General features: G+C 42.5%; 1 protein-coding gene across 4 annotated transcripts; it reads right to left on the bottom strand.

The window, feature by feature from the left end:
* Nucleotides 1-247: 247 nt before the first annotated feature.
* On the bottom strand, nt 248-24731 carry PARK7 (Parkinsonism associated deglycase). 4 transcript variants are annotated; one of them, XM_030537258.1, is made up of 7 exons: nt 24414-24731; nt 9521-9695; nt 7613-7714; nt 6855-6914; nt 5159-5228; nt 2610-2696; nt 248-780 (listed from the first exon to the last, which is right to left on the bottom strand). In XM_030537258.1, exons 2-7 carry the CDS (start codon nt 9608-9610, stop codon nt 620-622), a joined length of 570 nt encoding a protein of 189 aa, XP_030393118.1. In that variant the 5' UTR covers nt 9611-9695; nt 24414-24731; the 3' UTR covers nt 248-619. The 4 variants fall into 4 exon arrangements, with proteins under 4 accessions (XP_030393118.1, XP_030393121.1, XP_030393117.1 ...); XM_030537261.1 differs by lacking the exon at nt 24414-24731 and adding an exon at nt 17060-17118; XM_030537257.1 differs by lacking the exon at nt 24414-24731 and adding an exon at nt 12959-13058.
* Between the last annotated feature and the right edge of the window lie 378 nt (nt 24732-25109).

Here is a 25109-nt window from a genome sequence, read left to right as displayed (position 1 = left end):
TCAATATATTGTCAAAAATATAAAAATAAGTGGTGTTTTATTGTAAAAGTGCCCAACATGAGGATAAACAATTTAATCTGGCATTTATCAGGATGTCACAAGAACTGTGACACAAGAAAGATTTCACAAGAATGCCCACATTTCTAGGTTTAAATTTTTATGGAAATTAAGATCACAACATTACTAACCAAACTGGTAAGAGAAATTCTGGCATAGTTTCAAAAATGAAACAAAACACAAGCAGCAATCCACTTTTTAACAGATTTCCTTTCCTTTTTATTTAAGCAAGCAAACAAGCTTCAGAATCAAATGAACAAAAACTATTAAACAGATAACACTATTGTTTACATTCACAGATCTTTCTAGTGCAGAAGTTTCATTAGCTACCAGATCCATTTAAGTCAGCTTCTTTAAGAACAAAACCCATTGGCCTGTGTATTATTCCAGTTCCTAATGTAAGTGTGACTGCTAGTCACATCAATGTTGTGCTAAACGAGTTCACCTCACAGATCTATGTTCTGCATAAAATCTCTTTTTGGTTATTCTTAAGAAGAGAAACAAGAAACTTTCCATCTCAATTTGTGTTCTCCTTCTCTTTCCCTTCATCAAGAGATCTGTACTAATCTTTCAATATAAGAGGAGCCTTCACTTGATCAGCCACTTCCTTCCCCATCAGTATTTCAACAATAGCCAGGCCAAACTCAAAGCTGGTGCCAGGACCACGGCTGGTGAGAAAGTTCCCATCCTTTTCCACACGGTTTTCAGAGTACTTGTAGTGTTCTTAAAGAGGAAAACAGAACAAAGAAAATGTTCAGGTTGATGCAGCTCATGCACAACTCCAGTAGCAATTTGGCAAATTCTTCCAGACCCGCTGTACTACTCAGTACTGTTAGCCCCAAGTGTTCAAAAATCATCAGTCAGGTCCACTAAAATTATGAGATTTTTTAAAAATACATTTTGTGTTCTAACTTCTGACTGTCAAATCTTTAAAGCTTTTCTTTATTATCATGAGGCTTAGGATTTTTTTTAAATAAAAGCTGAGAATCTCTCCCAATCACATGCTTATGGTCAGTGCTTTAAGAAAAAACAACGATAAAAACCTCACAGTAAACCCCTCTCCTTCTCCTCCGACAGCTAATAACAATTGTACTGCTAATTAAGACAGTATGTGCTTCATTAATTAATGTCTGTGGCTTGCAAACCTATCAGCTTTTTGTGAAAGCTCTGACGTATTAAACTATACTTTTAGACACTCTTGGAAATTCATTATATTACACAACAGAGTATGCTACAGTGATTTCCATTTAAATCTGCAATCCCTCACAAAGGTTCACGTATCCACTTCATACTGTCTGTGAAGGGAATGGTTTTGATGCTGCAAGGCAATGAGGTGAAAGGGATGTATATCTTGTGTTCAAAGTCCATACTGAATGTTGGCAAAAAGCAGGCCATCTTTCCAGCATAAGCCATTATTCTTAAGAGTTTAGGAATTAGTGGCCATTACTGGGTCCAGGTGAAAATGTGCCACTAAGCCTCACCTTGGAAACGAATCCCAGGTTGGAGAAGCCAGCAGCTAGTGCCAAATGGAAGACTATGACCTTACCCGGACCCTATTCTAGGAGGAGGAAGGGACATGGTTCAAATTGACCATGACTGTAACTTACTGTACTTAGACAGGACACCAGGTAATATTTTAATCAGCGCTATAGTGATGTATGGATTTGCAACACTAGTTAATAAGGAAAACAAAACAAAAAAAAGACTATCTCAGAGTAACAAAGTCTAATAAAAGTATCAGAGGGGTAGCCGTGTTAGTCTGGATCTGTAAAAAGCGACAAAGGGTCCTGTGGCACCTTATAGACCAACAGACGTATTGGAGCATGACCTTTCATGGGTGAATACCCACTTCATCAGATGCATGTGACGAAGTGGGTATTCACCAACGAAAGCTCATGCTCCAATACGTCTGTTAGTCTATAAGGTGCCACAGGACTCTGTTGCTTTTTAATGTCTTATAAGTTTATACTTACCCCAAACCAACATATACCCTGATAACAAAAACCATCAACTCTGAGAAAGATTTAGTGTGCCTCTTAATTCTCAGGGTATGTACAGAAATCACAGAATGCCTCTATAAACTTGCTGTTAGGAGATTTTCAAGCTCCCTCTGGGAGGGAAGTGGTAGATACTCTTCCCACTTCCATATTTCCCCTTTTCTCCTACACTCTCTTCCACTCCTTCCATATAGTGGTGAGAAAGTGCAATGAGAAACGTACATGACATGCTTTCCCCAAATCCCAGCACTTTGCTACATGAGAAAAATATCACCCTTTGACAGCTAGGGTTTCTGGAAGGTAAGAAGGGTACCATTTCAGTTTGGTTGCTGGGGTTTTTTTAGGTAAAGAATTCAGAAAGGGGAGAGCTGGCAGGCCTCAAGTAGGAGAGGAAAATGCTCCTAGAAGTGTTCTGTCTCCTCCCCCACTGCCCTTCTTTCTGGCCAGCGTTAATACTGAAGGGCATGGGTCTGTAGATCCATTTCCTCCACAGTATTCAGGATAGACAAACATTAAGTTTAACACCTTCATTTGCCTTTTAATAGTTATACCTACCTCCTTTCATCATTTTATCTTTGGCCAAAGGGTGTGTTGTAACTTTCCTCCCAAACCCTATTCCATGTGCCATCAGGGCAGTGGGACCTGCAAGTAATACAAAGTGAGCCTGTCACTAGTGTAAACTCAATTGGAGACAAGAACTTTTCAACAAACATTCAAAGAATGAGCCTCACAAAATCCCAGGAGGGGCCTAGCATGGATGCAAACACAGTCCAGGCCCACATGAGAACTACAAAAGAGCAAATGCAAGGCCCCAACAGAGAGATACAGGTACATGGTGTCCTACATTTCCTTTAAACAAAATCAATCTGCCATGGGAGAGAATGTATATCAAAAACCATAAAGTTATTTAGTTCTAAATCTTTGAATAAAAACTACTGTCTTGCAGATGAAGTGATCACTGTATTTGACTCCCGTCTTCTACAACAAGTCAGTCATACTGTTAGGATATCTGCTTAACTTGGGAAAAGAGACAGAATGTGACACTAAAGAGAGAGCTGCTTAATAAGGATTAATTACAAATATTCTGGGGAAAACCTCACAGTTGAGTCATCTGTGTGCCAAGTGTCCAAGGAAGGGTATTAACATACAATATCTTAGCCAAATCATGGGCTAGCAGCTGTAACTTTTTTATTTGTAATAACAGCATTTAGAAGAGGAGATAACACTTCCCATTTGAACTGAATTGAGGAAGGAATGTGGCAGAAAGTTATATAACAAATGACCTGGAAAAAAACATTATGGGAATTCCAGAAAATAATATTTGCCTAATTTACCAGTTTCTGTTTGTTGTTCAAGTTTGACTCATTCATGGGCCAGTTCCAGGAAAGAAACAACTTTTGTGTTATTCAGCTAGAAATTTGCTTTGCAAACAGTTATAATTAAATCAGTGACTCTTTTCAAGTGAACTTCCATTATCATGAAAGGTTTCCTTTAAAGAACTGTTGAAAATTCATATTGATTGTTTGTAGCAAAAGCAGGAGGATAAACAGAAAACCACTATCCCTCAAGTGTGAGGAAATTCAAAACTCTGCAGATCCCTGGGCTAAGGCATCAGATAAATCTAGTGATAGCAAATTAAATGACATTCTATACTTCCACAGTACTCAAAAGAACAAAGGTGTATCATAAACAAAAGTGAAAGAAGCATTCCAAAAATGCATATGACTACACTAAATACATACATTTTATACATGTCAATGGGCAGAAGGAAATTACTTATCAAAGCCTTCTCCTGACCACCACTTCAGCTAGAGTCCAGCTAGTAGAGCTGGCACTTGCTTATATTACTTTTCATACCCCAGACATCTCAAAACACTTTATAAAGCAATGAATAAGATACCTGGTCATGCAATCTGTCTAGGCAGCCATGCCAGGCCAGAATAATTCTCATTACTACTGCCATTGGATGAGGAATGGTGAACCTGTAATCTTATATTAACAATTTTTCTTCCAAAACTAAAGGGCAACAGAGGGCCACATTATTTTGTCTAAGCAATTTTTATTAACTGTGTACTGCCAGCAAATAGCTCCTAGCAGAGAGACTCCCAGCATAAGCACATATTTTATAGAACACCCTAATATATTGCCAGCAACTTACCAAATTCACGGTCCATTTTGGTCAATTTCATGGTCGTAGGATTTTTAAAAATCCTAAATTTCACAATTTCAGATATTTAAATCTGAAAGTTCATGGTATTGTAACTGTAGAGGTCCCAAAAAGGTCCCAACACCCAAAATGGTGTTGTGGGGAGTTTATAAGGTTATTGTAGGGGGTGTCATGGTATTGCCACCCTTACTTCTGTGCTGCTGCTGGCAGCAGAGCTTTCTTCAGAGCTCGGCAGCTGGACAGCAGCTACTCCTGGCTGGGAGCCCAGCTCCGAAGGCAGAGCCACTGCCAGCAGCAGCGCAGAAGTAAGAATGGCATGGTATGGTATTGCCACCCTTACTTCTGTGCTTCTGCTGGCATGGCACAGCCTTCAGAGCTGGGTGCCTGGCCAATAGCTGCTGCTCTCTGATAACCCAACTCTGAAGGCAGTGCAAGAGTAAGGTTGACAATACAATGACTGCCCTACAATAACCCTGCGACTCCCCAGTGACCCGCTTTTGGGTTGGGACCCCCAGTTTGGGAAACACTGGTTTCCCCCATGAAATCTGTATAGTATAGGGTAAAAAGTACACAAAAGACCAGATTTCATGGCTGTGATGTGTTTTTCCATGGCTGTGAATTTGGTAGAACCCTATATATTACATTTCACTTTGTATTTTACAGCAGCTAACCCCACACCAGTAACTTTGACAAGAGGCGGCATCAAGAGTGTTGGCAACTTGCAGTTAAGCTTCACGCTGTTTTACAGAGCGCCTCATGTTAGATTATAGCTCTTCTCCCCCCTCCATTTGAATTTTATGCATGTTACATTTACTCTTGCTACTGAGCTACTGTGACACAACAGCACTGAAAAAGAGTTTGCTAAAGGAGGTAGCTGCCCAGACAGTCCTTGAAAGCAGCCACGTAGGTGACAATACAACATAGTTCATTACTGTACCTGCACAAATAGCAGCAATTAGGCCTTTTCTGTTCTCCTGGTCCACTAAAATGTCTTTCACAGCAGGAGACTGCACAAAGAAATAATGTAACATTAAGTAATTATTTAAAAACAAAAAATCCCACCCACAAATCATGCTGCAGTGTCTGTAATAAATACAGAAAATAGTTAATTATGTAGAGGAAGTAGATCAGGAATTTTTATTTTAGTGTTATGAGACAAGGAACAGTCAATCAAAAGGTGAAAAATCCAAAACCAATAAAAAGGAAATACTTTTTCCCACAACATGTGATTGAACTTTTGCCACAGGAAGTAGCTGAAGCCAAGAACTCAACATGATTCAAAATGAGACTGGATATTAAGAGTTATCAACATAAGTAACATTTTGGAAGTTCTATTAAACTTCATGCTTCAGGGCTTAAGCCAATTGTTAACTATAAGAGACAACGAGATCAATTTGCTAGGTTAAATTATTCCACATCTACTTAATGAGGGTTTTTTATTAGGGCTGTCAAGTGATTAAAAAAATTAATTGCTATTAATTGTACTGTTAAACAATAATAGAATACCATGTAAATATTTGTGCATGTTTTCTACATTTTCAAATATATTGATTTCAATTACAACACAGAACACAAGAGTACAGGGCTCACTTTATATTTATTACAGATATTTGTGCTGTAAAAAAAATAGTATTTTTCAATTCACCTCATACAAGTACTGTAGTGCAATCTCTTTATCATGAAAGTTGAATGTACAAATGTAGAATTATGTACAAAAAATAACTGCATTCAAAAATAAAACAATGTAGAACTTTAGAGCCTACAAGTGCACTCAGTTCTACTTCTTGTTCAGCCAATCGCTCAGACAAACAATAATGCTGCCTGCTTCTAGTTTACAATGTCACCTGAAAGTGAGAACAGGCATTCGCATGGCACTGTTGTAGCCAGTGTTGCAAGACAGTTACATGCCAGATGCACTGAAGATTCATATGTCCCTTCATGCTTCAACCACCATTCCAGAGGACGTGTCCATGCTGACGATGGGTTCTGCTCAATAACGATCCAAAGCAGTGCAGATTGACACGTTCACTTTCATCATCTGATTCAGATACAAGTATTTGTAATAAAAATAATAATAGAAAGTGAGCACTGTACACTTTGTATTCTGTGTTGTAACTGAAATCAATATATTTGGAAACGTAGAAAAACATCCAACATATTTCAATTGGTATTCTATTATTTAACAGTGCAATTAAAAAGATGATTAATCGCAATTTTTTTTAAGTTAAATCACGCAAGTTAACTGTGATTAATCAACAGCCCTAGTTTTTATACCTTCCACTAAAGGAGATGCTACTGGCCACTGCTAGACAGGATACCAGACTAGATGAACCTTAAATTGGATCCAGTATGGCAATTCCTAACTTCTTATGGCATCAAAATACTTTATATCCTGTTCAATAATCATTTACAACAACACATTGCATCTCCATACTACAAATGTATATAACAGAGTACTTCCCCATTCTTACACAGGATAACTCCGGTTAAGACTGCAGCTGCACCGCTTACCATGTTTTTGTTTGTTTGTTTTAAATGTTGGATTGAATTTGCTGCAGTAGCAGGAGAATATAAGCAACACTTATAGATATATGGGCAGGCCTTCGAATTATCTTCAGGTTTTATGATTTTACCTCTGACAAATTTTGAGCTCCTAGGTTACCACCTGGCAGGACCACCACATCATAAGGCCCCTAAACAAAGAAAGAAATGCTTACTTAGCAGAATTCTACAGGAGAAGAGCATGCAAGTTCACACAGGAGTTTGTCTTTATGACTGTTAAAACATACTAAAATGAGAAGCAGAAGAATTCTAATTTTTCTGCTTCTGAAAGGCTCTTTACACAAAAGGAAATCTGATGAGCGACCAAAATATTTCACCTAATGGAGCTACTAGAAAAACACTGTTTCATTTTCTATACACCAGGCCAAGAACTGCTGGAGAAACTTGTTTTGAAGCAAACTTTGCCTACACAAATAAGTCTTTGTGGATGGGGGAGTTTAAGTGCTCCAGAGTGGGACTGACAGCTCTACAATGTGATGATAGGTGCTATGCTGCAAAGCTCCCTAAGCAGCACTTCCTTCCTGAACAGAAACTTTCTGTTGTTCCAAATTATGCTATTTTGTCAGAGAGTCTGGATAACATTTACAGTAATTTTGGAGTTAAACATTTTACCAAGTCAAATACCTGGACAGAATGTTAAAAATTATGCAAAACTAAGATACTTTGTTGGAGGACAACACTAGAAGGGAGAGAATTAAATTATGTGTCCCTGGGTTTGTGCAATGCTGCTGCAATCAGTCAAACTGGGCGTTACTAATAATCTTCCAACTCCACTGTGAACCTGTGAAGAAGGTCCTGTAAAGCGTTATGCTAAGTCAGTATGACAAACCTCTTTTCTGGCATCTTCTAGACTGGCATCAGGACAAATGAAGACATCTCGGCTACACTGCACTGGATCTTTTCCTGTTAAACCTGCAATAGTCACTTTGATCTGACAGAAAAACAGATACCATTACAACAGGAAAATGCACTGCTTTAAGGGGATGCAGATGACAATTCTGAAGTTGTATGCAGAGGTGTATTTTGTTTAAAAGATTATTTAAACCAAGCAATAGCAGAAGCTGTAGAGAATCAGACTAAAACCAAAAGTTTTCTACCTCAAAAGTAAAATTAAATGAGAAGTACTTGCAGTAAGATTAGTTATTTGAATCTGGAAGGTCAACAGATGTATCACATAATCCAGCATTCCACAAATTTCTAGATTAAAGTAGTGTCAGATTAAGGAGGCTGCTAAATGATCCGTTATCTCTTTGGTCCTGGTGCCCAGGACACTCTCTAAATCTGTTTATTCAGCTCCAGACTCCTTACTCTCAGCTACTTGGTCACAGTTCCATAGATGTGCACAGAAATCTGTAGGTATAAAATAAGGAAAGATCTGTGCCCAAGGAGCACCAGGAGAAGGGAGTGAACAAATTAATGGGATGAAAAAGAAGGGGAAAGGTAGAATTTTATTTTGGCTGTTTCATGTGCACAGATTTGGGGTTCTGGTCATTAAAAACTGCAAAGTGAGAATTTAAATCTTATTTATCACTCTTGCACCTGATCAAGATCAGATTATTGCCTATACTTGCAGGTGCACAGGTGATAAATTGGGAGCACTCTATAAGTGACAGACTGCTAGATGAAAGCAGAGCTTCAAGGAGAGATTTGAGTGAGATGATCAAGGTCATTAGCTTGATGTGTAAAGGGGTCTAGTCTTCCCCCCAAAAGAGAAAACTCTCTCCACTAACACATGAGTTGCACATATTTTGAGGGGATGATAGACACCTAAATACCTGCCCTAGTCACTGCTAGGTTCACAACTTAAATGTCTTTATATTGTTTGGAACACATTCATTTTAATATGGCTAAATGTAAACGAACACATCTAGGAACAAAGAATGTGGCCATACTTACACAATGGGAGACTCCAACCTGGGAAGCAGCAACTCTGAAAAAGATATTGGGGCTGTAGTGGATAATCCCACCCAGTGCAACACTGTGGTCAAAAGGGTTAATGCAATCTTTGGATGCATAAACAGAGGAATCTTGAGCAAGAGTAGAGAGGTTATTTTACATCTGTATTTGGCACTGCTGTGACTATTGCTGGAATACTGTGTCCAGTTCTAGTGTCCACAAGTCAAGAGAATGTTGATAAATTGGAGAGGGCTCAGAGTAGACCCACAAGAACAATTAAAGGATTAGAAAAGATGCTTTATAGTGAAAAATAGATTGAGCTACTTGAATCTATCTTAACAAAGAGAAGGTTAAGGTGTGATTTGACTGCAATCTGTAAGTACGTACTTGGGGAAAAATATCTGATAATGGGCTCCTCAATCTATCAGAAAAAGATGTAACACAATCCAATATCTGGAAGGTGGAGCTAACCAGATTCAGATGGATATAAATTTATGCCTTACTTCCAATGAGAGTAATTCACCACAACCCTTGGTAAATTGTTCCAATGGTTGAGTCTCCATCACTGATAATTTCTAAATCAAGATTGGATGCTTCTTCTAAAAGGTACATTTTATGGCCTATTGAATCTATGAATTCATATTCTGCAGCAATTAGTACTTGTGGATGAGTGAGCATTTGTCTTTCACGCCACAAAGAAAAAAGAGCCCAGATGCATGTTCATCCAGGAGGCCATTGAATAAAACAAACAATCTCTCCATCCCTGAGGACTGATTCAAGGTGAGAATACTTTTGGTTTCAATAAATGGTCATAAAAAGTTCTAGTGGTTTTCATACTCACTCCAGCCCTTCTCATAACATCAGTGGGGATAACCGTTTCCATCTCCTCTGCTCCTTTAGCCAGAATCACTAAGGCTCTTTTTGAGGCCATGTTTTAACAGCTTTAAGGTGTACTTCTGATTTTCACCGGGCCCCACCGCTGCACTGAAGCTTCTAGAGTCCAAAGAGCAAATAGTCTGCTCAAGGAACAAAGAGAAACTGTTAAGAGGGCGAATTCACTAGACCAGAGGTTCTCAACCTTTTTCTCTCTGAGCCCTCCTGCACGCATAACACGCTATAAAAACTCCACAGCACATCTATGCCACAATAACTGATTTTCTGCATGCCAGGGCCAATGTTAGGGGGTAACAAGCAGGGCACTTGCCTGGGCCCCATGCCACACGGCCCCCCACAAAGCTACACCGTTCAGCTCCCACTCTGGGTGGCGGGGATCAGGGTCCTGGGCTTCAGCCTCATGCAGTGGGGCTGGGGCTTTGGCTTTCTCCCCTGGGTCCCAGCGAGTCTAATGCTGGCCCTGCTTGGAGGCCCCCTTGAAACCTGCTCAAGGCCCTCCAGGGGGTCCCGGATCCCTGGTTGAGAACCACTGCCATAGATTTCATCATGAGGTGGTGATTGAGTTTTGTAAGAAGCCATTATTTCTACCATACTGCATAAGAAATTTATGAAGGACCTAGATCATTTTGTTTCAAACAGATTATTTACAATAAAAGCCTCTTCTTAGAGAGGCAATTCTTGTGCCTTATTCAAATGCTGCCCAATAGCAAAATGCCCCACAGAATAATACTGTTTTGCACTTCTGTACCATGTTTAATTGAAAGGATCTCAAGACAGTCACAATTCTGTGAATTATGCCACCATTATTTTACACAGAGAAACTACGGCACAAAGGGTTAAACAACTTGTCCAACAGGATACAGTGCATCAGTCCAGAGTTGGAAAGAGAAGCCTGGTCTAATCAAGAATGTTACATAATATATATTTGCCAGTATTAATGTTTAAAGTGAACATCAGATTTGCTTTCAGAGTGCACACCCACAGAGATGGGGAGAGAGATTATTGACTCCCACCTGCGGTCTTGTTTACAACTCTTATTAGAAGGGTTTAAATTCTAGTTAAATTCTTTAAAATCTAATATTTGGTATTTAGTTTCTGGACAGCATGCTGCAGGAGGAGTTTCCTGTGATTTGTAACGATTCTAGCCATGTCTTCACATGTCTGATTAATATGTTTTCTGGCATTTCCCAATCTCTGTGGGGAGGAGGGTGGGGAAACTGCCCTGAAGTGACTGAACAGAACAAAGGAAGATTCTTTTAAAAAATTAGGCTCCAAAATAGATATTTAAGACTAAATGGGCAGCCAGATTTTCAAGAGAATCTAAATGAAGAATATTAAGTGGCACATAAACTACATATTAAATTTATGTTTATGGGACAAATCTTTTGTTAAACACAACTTTCTGATGACCCAAAAGTCACTTGTAAGATGGCAACACTGATGACCACTGGGAATGGAGGCATTTCACAACTCACCCACTCTGTTTAGTAAGGATTTTTTTCCAGTAAGGGGGTTTCCACCCAAAAAATGTACATATAGTCTGGGCATTCTTTATAAGAAAAAAGTGTTACTCACAGTCACCTAGACAAATATGGAGGCTAGGGGAATAGGATTTGCTAAATGTAATTTTACTGTTCTCTGCTTTACTCGGTTTCTTCAGCAGTAGCAGCAATTAGTGAGCCACAAGCCATATTCTGTACACATTCACAAAAGTCGTGGCCAAAGAATTGTCTCTTTCTCTACTCTGGACTTAACTACCATTACCTCTTTTCACAGGAGCCTATAAAAATACTTTTAAAAATACACATTGAATACTTCTGCTACGGAATTCACTATCATAAGATACCACTGAGGCCAACAGTTTAGTATAATATTTTTAAGATTTGTTTATATGCATAAGAATGGTCAAAAAAAAGACAGGTTTTATATCCCTCATATTCCTTCTGTTTCAGGGCATAAACCAGCCACCAGTTAATGGGATTAAGAAAAGCTTCCCCTATAGGGAGATTTAGGGAATAACTGTCTACTGCACCTTCCTCTGAAGTACAGTATTGGGTATCCACCCGTCAAGAGACACGATGCTAAATTACAGTAAATGGACCTCTGGTCTAATCTAGTATAGTAACTCCTAATTTGTTATGGAGTTTTATTTTCTGCCAATTAAGTACCAAATCCACTGAGCAAGTAAACTGCCTCATGTAGTCATAGCAAGAACTTCCAGGCACTGCGTCAATAAGGGAGTACTAAAATAAAAGAGTTGATACTTTTCTTCAAGAGTCATAAGAATCTGCAAAACTCATTTTCATGAGAAATTGGCTAACTAATAACAAATAGGCTGAAGAGTTGTCAAGCATGGTTCATGTATATACACACACACGACAAATATAGAAGCTGTCCACATTTTGTTTGTATTCCTCCTCTCTGCCATTTATAAATTTCTTATCTTCAGAGACTGCAAATGCTCTAGAGTAACCTCTATGCCCTCCTCTGAAGGCATTTGTGTACAGTGCCTAGCACATTGTGGGTGCTACCAGAATAAAAATAAATTATTATTCATGGAGATTGCAGAGCCAAGTTACTCAGAACAGGATGACTACGCATGGCAAATAAATCTATTATCCTGCTCCCTCTGTAGTCTCATGGTGCCAATTTTGTGCAGGCACGTCCTACTATTCCAGTGGCAGCCAGTACATTAAGATCATCCTCCCTATATGGGTAAATGCACATTTCTGGGACCAATGACTGCTGACTGAAGCAAATAGGAAAGGCAGCCCCTGGAAATATGGGAACAAGATGGCGTCTTTTTAAGACAGGAACCCAAATGCAGATGGGAAAAATACTATATGTGAGCCAGAACATAAATACATTTTAGTGGCTTATGAACTCAGCCAAACTAGACAGAATATTTCTGTCTCAACTGCTATTTTTAAATGTAGGGGATGAGGCATTTGAATGCACAAGATTATTTTTCAGAATGTACAAACAAAAAATAGGAAGAGGAATAGCACAAAATTATACTGCAGAGTGATGGAGACCACAGTGCCAGCAAGAGGAGATATTAAAGAGATTTGTAGCCACAGGCGTGCGGGTGAAAGTACAGAGGGTCAGACTGAACGTACACGGTCTCGGCAGGCAGGCGGGCGGGCCGTGCAGCCAGCCGACACTCCCACGGGCCCCCGACACACGCACTGCTGGGTCAGGCTCCAGGGCCCTTAGCAGCCGGGATTCCGGCTCACCCCTGGCGTCCCGCGGGCTCTGGGCCGCCTGCCTCACTCCCGGCCTGCAGCGGCGCGGGGTCAGTAGCTGCGGCAATAACGCGGAGAAGGAAACCAAGGGAAAGCTCCGGCCCGGCCTGGGAGCGCGCAACCCCCCGGCAGCTCCTTACCTACGGGGCAGGCAGGCAGGCAGGCGGAACCCGCTTCCCTCCGGAGGGGCCTTTTCTTGGCCGCCGGAAGGGCGCTGCTGTCGCAGGGTTTGCAGGCTGCCGCTTGCTAGTGCACATCCCCCAGACCGTCCCCTCCCTTGTCGGGCTCTGACAGATGCGTTTGGTAATTTAGCATTTTGTTTTAAAATAGTACAATATAGATAATGTCTGCTCGAAGTTCTCTGTCCTCCCTCCGGGATAAATGGAACAGCCCTACACCACCCCCTAAAGGACATGCTCTTCTTCTTAACCCATTTCTTGCCAAAACACAGCAGACAGGAAAGTAATAAGGAAACCTGACTTTTAAGTACTAAACGTTTCCAAATCACCAATATTTCCATGTACAAGAATCAAAACGAGTGCCTGAATATAAACAGAAGATTACATCTAGGGATAAAACACTGCGAGGAGGAGAAAGGACAAATTAAGACACATTTGGCACAAGGAATGAAAATATTTCACCCCTTTGCTCAGAAGTGAGGACGTATTTTACTGATGCTTATATCAGTCGTAATTATGTCGGTTTGAAAATCCTCTTTCCCTAATGACGATAACATTTATTTTATTTACTAAAATGTAAAGGTACCTATGAACAGACAGCACAGCACAATAAAATAAATGCAAAGAATAAAGAACTTACCAGGCTCAATATTAACTATGACTATTATTATTATATTTCATGTATATGTACACAGAAATTAGGGGAAATGAGAAACAACATATAGTATTTTCTCTTTTTAACTTAATATGCTTGTCAACATACAGCTAACCTTTATCAGAGAATGTGCCAAAAAGACAAACCCCTCAGCCATCAAGCGAATCACACAAAATAACTCCTTTCCCAGTTAGAACTAAAAATGAGAGACCCAATGAGACAATAAACACAAGGTGCACAAAGAACAACCAAGGATAAGCCTATCTAAATAAACAGAACTCTATCTGACAATGCCCACCTTTCCTAATATGAATTCCCTCAGGGAACTGATGGGTGGAATCCCCTGGGAGAATAACATGACGGGGAAAGGAGCCCAGGAGAACTGGCTGTATTTTAAAGAATCCTTATTGAGGTTGCAGGAACAAACCATCCCAATATGTAGAAAGAATAGTAAATATGGCAGGCAACCAGCTTGGCTTAACAGTAAAATCCTTGCTGATCTTAAACACAAAAGAAGCTTACAAGAAGCGGAAGATTGGACAAATGACCAGGGAGGAGTATAAAAATATTGCTCAGGCATGCAGGAGTGAAATCAGGAAGGCCAAATCACACTTGGAGTTGCAGCTACCAAGGGATGTTACAAGTAACAAGAAGGGTTTCTTCAGGTATGTTAGCAACAAGGAGAAAGTCAAGGAAAGTTTGGGGCCCCTAGTGAATGAGGGAGGCAACCTAGTGACAGAGAATGTGGGAAAAGCTAATGTACTCAATGCTTTTTTTGCCTCTGTCTTCACGAACAAGGTCTGCTTCCAGACTACTGCACTGGGCAGCACAGCATGGGGAGGAGGTGACCAGCCCTCTGTGGAGAAAGAAGTGGTTTAGGACTATTTAGAAAAGCTGGACGAGCACAAGTCCATGGAGCCGGATGTGCTGCATCCGAGGGGTGCTAAAGGAGTTGGCGGATGTGATTGTAGAGCCATTGGTCATAATCTTTGAAAATTCATGGCGATTGGGGGAGGTCCCGGATGACTGGAAAAAGGCTAATGTAGTGCCCATCTTTAAAAAAGGGAAGGAGAAGGATCCAGGGAACTACAGGCCAGTCAGCCTCACCTCAGTCCCTGGACAAATCATGGAGCAGGTCCTCAAGGAATCAATTCTGAAGCACTTAGAGGAGAGGAAAGTGATCAGGAACAGTCAGCATGGATTCACCAAGGGCAAGTCATGCCTGACTAACCTAATTGCCTTCTATGATGAGATAACTGTGGATGAGTGGAAAGAATGGACATGTTATTCCTTGACTTTAGCAAAGCTTTTGATATGGTCTCCCACAGTTTCTTTCCAGCAAGTTAAAGAAGTATGGGCTGGATGAATGAACTGTAAAGTGGATAGAAAACTGGCTAGATCACCGGGCTCAATGGGTAGTGATCAATGGCTCCATGTCTAGTTGGCAGCTGCTATCAAGCAGAGTGCCCCAAGGGTTGGTCCTGGGGCTGGTATTGTTCAATATCTTTATTAATGATCTGGAGGATGGCATGGACTGCAGTCTCAGCAAGTTTGCAGATGACACTAAACTGGGAGGAGTGGTAGATATGCTGAAGGGTAGGGATAGGATACAGAGGGACCTAGATAAATTAGAGGATTGGGCCAAAAGAAAGAGTGCCGTAACAAGGGCGAGTGAGTGAGGCACTTGCCTTGGGCGTACAAAGCAGAGGGGCGCAGGGACCTGCTGCTGAATTGCCACCGAAGAATGAATGAAGCAGCGGCAGCAATTTGGCGGCAGGTCCTTCCCTCCAACTCAGGGACCCGCCACCGAATTGCCACCAAAGAGCCTGGAGTTGGCCCTTGCCTTGGGCGCAAAAATTCCTCGTTACGGCTCTGAAAAGAAATCTAATGAGGTTCAACATGGACAAGTGCAGAGTCCTGCACTTAGGATGGAAGAATCCCATGCACTGCTACAGACTAGGGACTGAATGGCTACCAAGCAGTTCTGCAGAAAAGGACCTAGGGGTACAGTGGACAAGAAGCTGGATATGAGTTTACAGTGTGCCCTTGTTGCCAAGAAGGCTAATGGCATTTTGGGTATGTAAGTAGAGGCGTTGCCAGCAGATGGAGGGACATGATGATTCCCCTCTATTCGACACTGGTGAGGCCTCCTCTGGAGTACTGTGTCCAGTTTTGGGCCCCACACTACAAGAAGGATGTGGAAAAATTGGAAAGAGTCCAGTGGAGGGCAACAAAAATGATTAGGGGACTAGAGCACATGACTTATGAGGAGAGGCTGAGGGAAGTGGGATTGTTTAGTCTGCAGAAGAGAAGAATGAGGGGGGATTTGATAGCTGCTTTCAACTACCTGAAAGGGGGTTCCAAAGAGGATAGATCTAGACTGTTCGCAGATGACAGAACAAGGAGTAATGGTCTCAAGTTGCAGTGGGGGAAGTTTAGGTTGGATATTAAGAAAAACTTTTTCACTAGGAAGGTGGTGAAGCACTGGAATGGGTTCCCTAGGGAGGTGGTGGAATCTCCTTCCTAAGAGTTTTTTAAGGTCAGGCTTGACAAAGCCCTGGCTGGGATGATTTAGTTGGGGTTGGTCCTGCTTTGAGCAGGGGGTTGGACTAGATGATCTCCTGAGGTCCCTTCCAACCCTGATATTTTATGATTCTATGAACTGTATCTGGTATATAAATATTGATTTTAATATTTCATAGTTATGCTTTGTGAGTGATGTATTTCTAATAGGCTTCCTGAAAAGGGGCTATTTCTATTTGCATGGTAAGGAAACAGTCTTCAAAAGTTGTGGAAGGCCTTCAAAGAGACTGAGACATTACATAAAACACCTAAAACCCTAAGCTCCTCAAACCCATATCAAAAGTATTCCATGAAAACAGTGAAAACCTTGTATTAAATGCATACCAGCATTCATGCCAACATTAAAAGAAAAGAAATGAGAATTTAACATAAACTGGTATAAGGGGGAGAAATGTTACTGGATGCTGGTAGGTGGTTACCCTGGCAAAGGAGGGTGACACCTTTCCAAGCCATGCATGGCTCTAACCAGCACTATTTGGATTGCCAACCAGGGCCGGGTGCACATAGGGGTAAGATCCTGATTTATTGCTCCACACGCTGGGCTTTAGCGTCACTTTCCACAGGCACCCAGCTCCTGTGCACTGACCCCTCCAGCCAGGAGAGCTGCATCAGCGAGAGGTGTAAGCCCCGGCACGGGCAGTGCTGCCAGGGAGGGACCTACACAGATGGCGGGGGGGGGGGAGCAGCGGGTCGCCCCTGGCCTGGGCCTCACACCCAGCTGGCGCGGGGGGAGGGGCAGACTGAGGGGGCTTTGAGACGCCCCAGGTGGACGCCTGGGCCCGGGCACCACGCGTGACGCGGCACTGCAGGCTCGTGACCTTTACCGACGCGGGCGATAACGGCGGGCTCCTGTGACAGACGGTCGTGACCTTGAGCCGGAGAGAGGTCGCTGACAAGCAGCACTTCGAGCCTCTCCCGCGCCTGAGGGGGAGGGGGCGTCGGTGACGTCACGCTCGGCAGGCGTCACACCGCCTGCGCAGCAGCGGCCCCGACCTCTGCTGATGGTCAGCGCTGAGTCAGGGCGGGCTCTGCAAAGGCGGGGTGGGGGCCGCTCGGCCGTGACCCAATGGGGGCTGCAGTAGGCGGGCCGCCTCGCGAGGGGATGCCGCAAGCCACCAGAGAGCGGCTCCGCTGAGGGGCGGGGACGTGCAGGGGGCGTCACCCCTCCCCTCCCGCGGCCCTAATCCCACCCTCGCCCCCCCAGGATCCGTAGAAGAGCGGTCCGAACGGCCCCCGAATTGGGATCAATAGTGTCCTATACCCCCCCAAGCCACAGGGGCCCAGTACACACCGCCCCCGCGTTGGCATCATTATGGGTCAGCACTACCCCTGCCCCCAATCCGTAAAGGATCGGTATGCACTGCCCCCAAGTTGGCATCAATGAGCACCAACCCCTCCAGGATCCATAGGGATCAGTCCACAGTGCCCACCAGTGAGCATCAGTATCAGCACTACCCCCAATCCATAGGGGATCAGTATGTACTGCCCCCAAGTTGGCATCATTATCGGTCAGCACCACCATCCCAATCCGTAGGGGATCGGTATGCACAGCCCTGGAGCTGGCATCAATAGGATCAGTATTAACCCATCCCTCCAAACACACTCCAGCAAGGGATTAATAGGGGACAGTACTAATCTCCCTACAGAGGAATTAATATAAGGATAGTGCTATTCCTCCCTTCCAGAGAAGGTATCAATATAGCATTATCCACCCCTCTCGAGGATGCTAATGTTTCTTCTGTTCTGAAGCAGACTTTCTCCTCTCTTCAGTTAAAGTATTTCTGTAAGTATTCCATTATTATCCTGTGGCATCCCTTTCATCTTCTAGTTGATCAATAGTCTGAAAACCATTAATTGAGCTCAGAATAAGAGTTGAAAACAAACAACATGATGGATCTAAATTGTTGCATGTGTAATCAGGTGCTTGTTTTATGAGAGAGAAGACTTGCTAAATAAACTTTTTTACTTTAGCTCAGGAATTCTAAGGAGCATCCCCTTTCTCAGTTCCTTAAAAGAAGAGTGAACTTGCTAAAAAGCTTCCCAGAAAACCAATGACTTGAAAAATTTCTAGTTAGTTAATATTTATACAGCACTTTGAAGTTTTCTTTTCAGTTGGCTAATGCTTAGGATTGTCAAGATATAGGACCAAGTTCCGCACAGACTTACACCACATTGATTGAGGCAAGATAGGTGAGAGATCTTTTATTGGACCAACCCCATTGAAAATAAGGGCAGAATTTAACTTAAAGAGCACTATGTAATTGGAAAGTATTATTGCTCAGAATAAATTCTGACATAGAGCACTAGTAAGTGTAAATTATGATTAGTATTCATATTAAGCTATACAAAATCTGTAAATCTAAACATGATGAACAGTGATGGTTCTGTAATAACTATCTTTAGTTAATATGTAAATATAATTAATACAATCAATCTTATTAGATTTTCTTCTGCTGTCACAGTGCACGTAAGTCTGCCATACTGCTGCCTTGCATAGAAAAATGTGCTAAATCTAGTGATGGGAAGTCAGCTGCTTCACTTCTGCATGAAGGGTCACATTGCAGCCCACAAAATGTCATTCAGAAATTGAGATTAGTTGTAGTTAAATTCAACATAGTTCTGACGTATTCACTTTTTTTCATTTGAGGACAGATTAGAATTCATGGTGATAATTTTAATGTTATGGGGGTTGTTAGCAACCTATACAGTGATTAACACTCCCACAGCTGAATTTCTGTGATGCAGTTCATGGGATTTCCCAGTCTGCACAATCTGCTAAACACTCATAGCAAAACACTCCATGTATTAACTATAAGCGACATGTAGCATATCGTACCTTGTTCTTCCCTGGAGCTACTTTATTTTGGCAGTACTCTATATATACAGGTTATACATGCATCTGGTTATTAAAAATGTGTATTTTCAAAGCCACCTAATGAATTTGGATGCCCAATTACTATTAATGGGAACTGATTATCCAAATGCCTTGAGTCTTTGAAAAATCTCAGGCATAATGTTATACCTTTGTTCCTGATTTGTCACTGTAAATGATATAGTAAGAAGGGCATTTGCAAACAGGTTCAAATTACAGAAAATATTTTAAAATTAAGCTTGGATAAAGGTCCTTCACATCTTCAGCACAATAGCATGCTTCACTGGACAGAGGAATGATTGACATTTCACTATCAAAAGTATCATACACTTGGATAATTTAATTAAGAAAGAATAGCTAATTCTTTTTGGGTCACATCAGGTAGTGCCTGGAAATGAATAATAATAAAAAAGTCCCCTGTTATATTTATATTGATATTTAAGAGCATGTAAAGTACAGAGAATATGAAGCAACAGAAATCCACTGTGAAAATTAGAAAAAAACCCCATTTGACTTTATCACAAAATCAAGAGATGGAAGGTAGATTTATACCATGAAACACTTCAACATCATTAAAGTGTTATTTAATCTATGATCATTTATTACTTCTTCCTATTTCCTGCAAATATTTCGAGGAGGGGTATACTTCTGGTTAAGATACCGAGCTGATACTCGAGAGAGAGATTCTATTCTTGGCTGTTCTACAGCTATAATTTGCTATTTAATATTGGGCAAACCACATAAACCTGGATTCAGCAAAGCACTTATCCTTAACTGTAACCAGGGGTGGCTCCGGGCACCAGCGCAGCAAGTGCGTGCCTGGGGCGGCAAGCCATAGGGGGTGGCGTGCCAGTTGTTCTCAGGGCGGCTGTCAGGCTGCCTTCAGCAGCATGCCTGCGGGAGGTTCAGCGGTAATTCAGCGGCGGGTACATCGAAGGCACAGGCCGGCGGACCTCCTGCAGGCATGCCGCCGAATCCACTTTACCAGTGGACCTCCCGCTGGCATGCCACCGAAAGCTGCCTGATTGCCGTACTTGGGGCGGCAAAATACATAGAGCCACTCCTGACTATAACTATGGGATTTAAGGATGTGCTTAAGGACTTTTTTCTGGTTAACAGGTGACTTCTAAGTGCTCTAAAATCCACATTTTCCTCAGATATCCTTAAAAGTTGCTGTGACTCCTGTGGGATATGGGGTAAGGTTAGTATAAAAACATAAGAATGGCCATACTGGGTCAGACCAATGGTCCATCTAGCCCAGTATCCTGTCTTCTAAAAGTGGCCAGTGCTTCAGAGGGAGTGAACAGAACAGGGCACTTTATTGAGAGAGCCAAACTCTGTCATTCCGTCACAATTACTAGCACTCAGAGGTTTAGGGACACCCAGAGCTTGGGGTTTCGTTGCTGACCATTTTAGCAAATAGCCATTGATGGACCTATCCTCCGTGAACTTATCTAATTCACTTTTAAATACTGTTATAGTCTTGGCCTTCACAACATCCTTTGGTGAGGAATTCCACAGGTTGACTATGTGTTGTATGAAGAAATACTTCTTTGTTTTAAAACTGCTGCCTATTCATTTAATTGGATGACCCCTGGTTTTCATGTTATGTGAAGAGGTAAATAACACTTCCTTATTCACTTTCTTCACACCATTCATGATTTTATAGACCTTTATCATATTTCTCCCCCCCATCATCTCTCTTCTAAAATAAAAATTCCCAGTCTTATTAATCTCTCCTCATATGAAAGCTGTTCCATACCCCTAATAATTTCTGTTGCCCTTCTCTGTAATGTTTCTAATTCTAGGACATCTTTTTTGAGTTGAGGTGACCAAAACCAGGGCTGGCCTTAGGAAAAATGGTGCCCTGGGCGAATTTGTATTTTGGCACCCTTTCTTTGAGTTTGCGAACTACAGTGTGGGGTCCCAGGTGTGAGGACCAGCTCCTGGCCCCAGAGCCAGACAGGCTGCATAATGAGGTGTTGCTGAGCCAGGGGACTCCTCTGGTCATACATCCCCAAACACCAAGCAGGACAGCAGGTGTGCGGCCACTACCTATGCCCGCAAGAAGGAGCAAGCCCTGCTGGCTGTACATCCCCACCAGGCTGGCAGCTCCAAGTGGCATTACCCACCCCCAGCCCTTGGTTCGCCTGCACTCATCCTCCACTCTGGCAGCCCAGGCCCGACAGCTTACTGCACTCACATGACACCTCCCTGACCACGGCGCCCACCTGTAAGGCCATCCCTGACCAGAACTGCATGCAGTACTTAAGTCATGGGCATACCATGGATTGATATAGTGACATTATGATATTTTCTATCTTATTATCTGTTCCTTTCCTAATGGTTCCTAACATTGTTAGCTTTTTTGACTGCCGCTCCACATTGAGCGGATGTTTTCAGAGAACTATCCATAATGACTCCAAGATCTCTTTATGGAGCAAAAACAACAAGGAGTCTGGTGGCACCTTAAAGACTAACGGATTATTTATTGAGCAGTAATAGCTAATTTAGGCCCCATCATTTTGTATGTTTAGTTGCGATTATGTTTTCCAATGTGCATTACTTTGCTTTTATCAACGATGAATTTCATTGGCCCATTCTTGGCCAGTCATCCACTTTTGGGAGATCCCTTTGGAACTCTTGCCAGTCATCTTTAGACTGAACAATCTGTTCAACCTCATATTTAGCTGTTACACTTTAAGTACCTATTCCAAACCTGAGGTTGAGCTCTGGGTAGCTCAAAAGCTCGTCTCTCTCACCAACAGAAGTTGGTCCAATAAAAAGTTTTACCTCCCCAACCTTGTCTCTTAACTATTTTGAGTAATTTTGTATTGTCTGCTAACTTTGTCACCTCACTGTTTACCCCTTTGAGAGATCATTTTTGAATATGCTGAACAGCACTGGTCCCAGTACAAATCTTTGGAGACCCCGCTATTTACCTCCCTCCATTCTGAAAACTGACTGTTAATTCCTACCATTTGTTTCCTATCTTTTAACCAGTTACTAGTCCATGAAAGGAGCTTCTCTCTTATCCTATGACTGCATAATCTGCTTAAGAGCCTTTGGTGAGGGACCTTGTCAAAGGCTTTCCCGAAAGTCCAAGTGTACTATATCCAATGGATCATCCTTATCCACATTATCCCTTTACAAAAGCCATTTTGGCTCTTCCTCAACATAGTGATCCAAATTTGGGATTGGGGGCTCTTGTCAGAGGAAGTGGGAGGGTAGAGGTGGGACACTGGGAGGAGTGGACATGAAGGTGAGTGGCAGGAAGAGAAGAAGGGTTTGGGGCAAAGGGTACCTGTCAGCCTCACATTCTCGCCTCCTGTATGTGTGCTGGGATCTTGGGGAACCTTGCCACCATGCAATAGTAAGTATCTGGGGGGCTCCGTCCCACTTAGGGTCAGAGCCCCTTTCCCTAGTCCCTCATGTGATAATCAGGAGCTGGGGGCCCTTTTTGCTCTAAAGGGCTCTGAGCCCCTCTTCCTGTCCCCTTATGTGAGCTAGTATCTGGGGAAGCTCTGCCTCCTAGTAAGAACAGGCATGCTGGGAGCATGCACCAAAAACACATTGCTGAGACGGGGGTCAGTAGTTGAGAATGGGCATGCCTGATGCATTCGCAGGTTCTCAAGCACTGGCATGGGGGAGTAGATATGAGAACAACACTGAGATAAGTGGAAGCAACAAAGAATCCTGTGGCACCTTATAGACTAACAGACGTTTTGGAGCATGAGCTTTCGTGGGTGAATACCCACTTCGTCAGATGCATGTAGTGGAAATTTCCAGGGGCAGGTATATATAAATATATGCAGGCAAGCTAGAGATAATGAGGTAGTTCAATCAGGGAGGATGAGGCCCTGTTCTAGCAGTTGAGGTGTGAAAACCAAGGGAGGAGAAACTGGTTTTGTAATTGGCAAGCCATTCATTAATCAGGATTAAACAAAGACTGTGAATGGCTTGCCTATTACAAAACCAGTTTCTCCTCCCTTGGTTTTCACACCTCAACTGCTAGAACAGGGCCTCATCCTCCCTGACTGAACTAACCTCGTTATCTCTAGCTTGCTTGCTAGCATATATATTCCTGCCCCTGGATATTTCCACTACATGCATCTGAGGAAGTGGGTATTCACCCACGAAAGCTCATGCTCCAAAACGTCTGTTAGTCTATAAGGTGCCACAGGACTCTTTGCTGCTTTTACAGATCCAGACTAACACGGCTACCCCTCTGATACTTGCTACCTGGAACATTCTCATTCAGCTGAGAACATCACATTGAGATGAATGAGCAACTTCACATCTCTATGAGCTTCCTATGCTGCAGATGGCTATGTAGAGCCCTTTCATCTCTCTGTACCTCAGTTTTTCCATCTGTACAATGGTGATAATGATGTTTCCCTCCTTGGTAAAATGCTTTGAGACCTACTGATGAAAAAAGAGCTATGAAAGAGCTAGGTATTATTATTATTATTATTACTACTACTACTGTTACCTGGCCACAGTAGTGTTTGAACTGCACACCTACATAATTACAACTGCCTAAATGATCACTAACTCCTAGGGTTAGGGTTAGGGGTTCTCTGTTAAAAAAACAAAACAAAATGAACACTAGAAACTCATTGACAAAAAATGTAACTAATGCTGAGTTAAAGTTGCCTGGTGTCTCATGCCCTTCCAGATTGTCGAGTTCAGCAGAACTCTTTCTTAAGGTTTTGAAAACCAGACAACGCAAAGTTTAACACCCATGCAACTTTATCTCTGCCATCTCCGAGCGATGCTACGCGATATCGATAATACACATACTCACAGGCTTGCCTGTACATTGTACAGGAGCTATCTACACCTGCTCTACCCTCAAACACTTAACCTACTCCATTGAAAGATCACCACATCGGGTGCATTTTACAACACTTTCACCCTTACCTACAATGCCATCTAACATTATATGCACTTACCCTTCATTAAAATCACAGACCACACTCATCTCTCATCCAACTGCTGACAGTTCCCGGCACAGAGACCCCTGGGCCCTTCTACTAACAACCTGCACAACACAGCTGAAGTAACGCATACTGAGTCTCTCAAGGTACACATGTAGTTCTTTCCATTGATCACACAGACATAGATTAGGAAAGGGGCTCAAACACACACCCTCCCAGATCACTTCATATAACATTACAACTAATCCTTTCACTAGTCAATACAACTATACCTAATATAGCAAATGCACCTGTCATGTACACAGATGATTTCCAGGAGCTATTGCCAGCTCCAGGGAGGCAGAGATAAGGTTAATGGGCACATACCTTCACTCTGCATTTCCTTGTCTTCAGAAGTTTTGAGTTTTGCTGAACTTGATATTGTAGAAGGCACACGATACCACGAGGCACCCTTAAAGCTGAGTTAATGAATGTTTACATCAATGAATTATTGAATATGTATTTAGGAACCTATCTTTAGGAACAGATTTTTAAAACTATTGGCTAATATATGTAAATGCATCTGGGCAAGTACTTCAGAGTGTGGCAAGGTTGTAGCTTTTAGTTAAGCCAGGATACCTCCTGTTCTCACGTTTAGGGAAGCGTCCTAGGGGCACAGAGTATGGGAGAGCCAGTTTGTCAACAGCAGAGATTACAAAACAAAATAAAAAGGGCCCAGTACCTAGCACAATGGGGACTTGGTCTACGACTGGGACTCCCAGGTGCTCTGATACTACAAATAACAGTAGGGTGAGGTGTGGTGAGCTGAAGCCAGAGGACATAGTGTCTGAGTCTCCTGCCTTTGGGCCCTTCCTCTGTATAGATGGGCCACTCTTGGGAATTTTACAAAAACCCCATTGGCGCTGAGGCGGGTTCATGTGAAAATCCCCCGGGAGGTCAGACTTCTGCCCGTGCCGCAGTGCCAGGAAGGCGAGCGGAGCGCTGAGATCCGCGGGTGGCCCGGGCGGCGGGGCGCAGACGGGTGCCGCACAAGACCCTCACTAGCGCGCGGCCTCGCGTGTG

The sequence above is a fragment of the Gopherus evgoodei genome, chromosome 18 (genome assembly GCF_007399415.2).
Source record: "Gopherus evgoodei ecotype Sinaloan lineage chromosome 18, rGopEvg1_v1.p, whole genome shotgun sequence".
NCBI classification, from domain to species: Eukaryota; Metazoa; Chordata; order Testudines; family Testudinidae; genus Gopherus; species Gopherus evgoodei.
This window is presented reverse-complemented; position numbering and strand designations above follow the sequence as displayed.